At 52.3% G+C, this 3,116-nt stretch overlaps 1 protein-coding gene across 1 annotated transcript in view; it reads left to right on the plus strand.

Moving 5' to 3' along the window:
- Positions 1-302: 302 nt before the first annotated feature.
- RIPPLY3 (ripply transcriptional repressor 3) overlaps positions 303-3,116 on the plus strand; it is a 9,927-nt gene continuing 7,113 nt past the window's right edge. Inside the window, exons 1-2 of the mRNA XM_024758328.1 lie at positions 303-397; positions 1,228-1,294. Coding sequence (XP_024614096.1) covers positions 303-397; positions 1,228-1,294 — 162 coding nt within the window. The remainder of the gene's footprint in view (positions 398-1,227; positions 1,295-3,116) is intronic.

Genomic DNA, 3,116 nt, shown 5'->3' on the forward strand with positions numbered 1-3,116 from the left:
TGGCGATTATGCCTGGATTTCCTTTGTTCCCTCCACACCCTTGACCAGGGCTTCCCAATTCCCCTTCTTGACCTCGTCCCCTCCCCCCCGCGGCGCTCCCTCCTGGAGCTTTGCTTGTCCCCTCCCGGAGCTTCTCCGGTGCCCTCCCTACCCTCTCCCGGGTTTCCCGTGTCCCCTCCCCGCCCCGCCCCCGTTTTTAAACCTGGCGCCGAGAGCGCGGGTAGGTGAGCGCCCTCGCCTGAGCGGTTAAAGGCGCGGGCGGTCGCGGGCGCCGCTGGAGGGGCGCGGGCTCCGAGGGCACCATGAGACCCGAGGCAGCGGCCGGAGCCCGGGAGGCGCGGGGACGCGTCTGTCACTGCCCCGGGGACGGTCCACCACCGCCGCGCGGGCCCGAGAGGTGAGGGTGTCCCCACGGCGCGTCGGTGCGGGGAGCGCAGGCAGGATGCTCCGGCCGCGCTGAGCCCCCGAAGCCAGGCGGAGCCCTGGAGCCCGATGCGACCCAGAGAAATTTCCTTAGCCAGAGTCGGGGACGCAGAATGTTCTCGGCTCCAGAGCACAGTTCTGAAGTGCGGAGGCCCAGGAGGTGCCCGGAAATGGGCCAAAGCTTCGGTTTCTAGATCTGAAACCCACAGGGCTGGGAGGGGTGAAGTCTTCGGGGGGGCCCCTCAGCGAACCCTGCAGGGGGTCGCGTCACGTTGACTGTCACACTCTTGGTGACATTCTTTGTTTGCCCTGTGCGTGGGACTCAGCGTTCGCTGTCACGGGCACCAGCCTTTTTTAAGGTAGTAAAGTTAAAATCAAATTAGCAGGGAAGTTGTGGAAGGGGCTGGGTGGCCAGGCAGCCAGAGAGGAGAAACACATTCCCGCTTTTTGCATCGTAAAACTCTGTAGACTCATCTCTGTGCAGTCAGAAATTAATGAGCAACAGAGTAGCCAGCTACCGCGGGGAGTCTGAATAGAAGAATCCTGCCAGGCTGGGAAGAGAAATTCCTCAAATAATGATGTGTATCATATTTGGGATTTCTCAAAAAGCCCAGTGAAGGCAGAGAACTGCGAATGTGGCAGGAGGAAAAAACGCAAATGGCACCGACTGAGAACTTGAGAGAACGTTCTGGTGTGGCCAGTGACTCTTAGGCAGACATGAGAAATCATAAGAATGTTAACTCTTATGACCTAACTTTAAAAGCAGAAAATGCTGGGGTTCACTCTTGGTCCGTGTCCTTCCAGCCAAACACCATGGAGACCTTGGATCCTGACCCCCCAGGATGCTGACCCCACCAGGACTGGAAGCGAGGTAAGGTTAAGTGTGGGCATTGTAGGTATCAACCAGTTCAGCCGGGAAGTGGCACCATCCCTAAAATAAAGGGACCATGAAAGGCCTCCTCGGCCAGTCCCTCCCTTGGTCATCTAATGCAGAGGTGCCCTGGGGTCTGGGGGTAGGAGCCTGGCCAGCTAGGTGTTGATCATATCTGAGTCATATGCAGATTGGCTCTTGTTTGCTTCTCCTTTCTTGAAAAGCAAAGCCACTATGGCAGAACTGTTTCAAGGGCATTATAAGAGATTTCTTCCATGTTGGGTTTTTTCTTCTTCTTTTATTTTTATTTATTGGCCGCACCTCGGGGCTTGAGGGATCTCAGTTCCCTGACCAGGAATTGAACCCCTCCCGGGCCACGGTAGTGAAAGTGGCGAGTCTTAACCACTGGGCCACCAGTGGAATTCCCCCATGTTGGTTTTTTTCCTGCTAACCGGCAGGTAGAAGAGAGAAGTCTGTCTCGGTCCCCCTCATCTTAGAGAAAAGCTGAGTGTGCCATTAGCCCTGGGCTGGTGCCACAGAGCAAATACGGGCAGAGCCCTGTCTCGGGTGCCCAGAAGGTGTGGTTAAAAGTCCCCACCCGCCGCCTGGCCCTTTCTGAAGCTCTCTGGGCCCTGTCTGCAAGCACTCCTGGGGTAAGTCATGTTGTCTGAGCAAACACACTCCAGCTGAGGGCTTTGTGGGTGAAGATTAATCACCACCACTATTCTTTTGTCTCCTGCATTGGTAACGAAATTGTTTTATACTTACTGGAGTCATGACTTACTTTCATAGAATTTGCCTGTCCTTTGTTATATTTTAAAATATAAATTGATGACTTTTAAAATGCTGGAGTTAATTGGGCTGGGAAGGACCCTTAGGTTACACCTGTGGCATTGTGCAGTTATTTTTAGTATGATAAGAAACTCAGGTTCAGACCTTTCATGCATTTTGAAATTGACTCTTATTAAATTAGTCTGAATAATGAGAGTTTTACTTCGGTTACTATTATTTAAAGAGTGAAGCAAATCAAATTATATTAAATTAACAGGGAATATTATTTTTTAGCGCAAATTATTGTTACATACAATATCTAAATAATGGGAAGTAATTCCTTCTTTTGCATTCAAACTTAAGTTCTTAAACATAAGATTTAAAAGGTGTTTGGGAGAAAAAATTACCCAATTTTCTTTTAAATGAAGTGTTTGTGTAGCCTCTCCCTTTGCAAGAATGAAAATACAGCACACTTTCTAAGGTAAGGTAGTCTTTTTTCCTATTATTATAAGGCCATTTGTGAGAAAAATGAAGATTACTCGCAGAAAAACGTTAAGCTATGACAACTTTCTGTTGATCATCAGCGAGGCACAACGGATCAAGCAGTTGCGTTCATGGATTTGTTGGGGGGCCGGGGTGGAGAGTGGGTGTTCATGGGGGCTGTAGAGCACGCTGCCCGGCTCCCCCCCGGCCAGCTCTTTGCAGACCCCGATGTGCCGGGCAGAGCGGTCAGCTGCGGACGACTGCAGACCCGAAGTATCGCGCTCGGTTCCCCGGAGCCCCAGCCTGGGGAGGGCAGCCCGGCGCGGGGAGGGACGGCTTCTTGCTCAGCAGCGCCCTCTGCCGACAAAGCAGGAGAACTCCTCGGCTCCTGAGCTCTGTTGTGTATTTCTTGAGAAATGTCATTGGTCGGGAATGGTGTGGGTGAGGGGTGAGGGATTACTGCCTAGTGACCTGTACCACAATTGCAGGTGAGCAGATCACAGTTAGAATACTATAGGGCTTCCCTGGTGGCGCAGTGGTTGAGAGTCCGCCTGCCGATGCAGGGGAC

This window comes from Neophocaena asiaeorientalis, unplaced genomic scaffold, assembly GCF_003031525.2.
Source record: "Neophocaena asiaeorientalis asiaeorientalis breed wild unplaced genomic scaffold, Neophocaena_asiaeorientalis_V1.1 scaffold45, whole genome shotgun sequence".
In the NCBI taxonomy this organism is placed as follows: domain Eukaryota; kingdom Metazoa; phylum Chordata; class Mammalia; order Artiodactyla; family Phocoenidae; genus Neophocaena; species Neophocaena asiaeorientalis.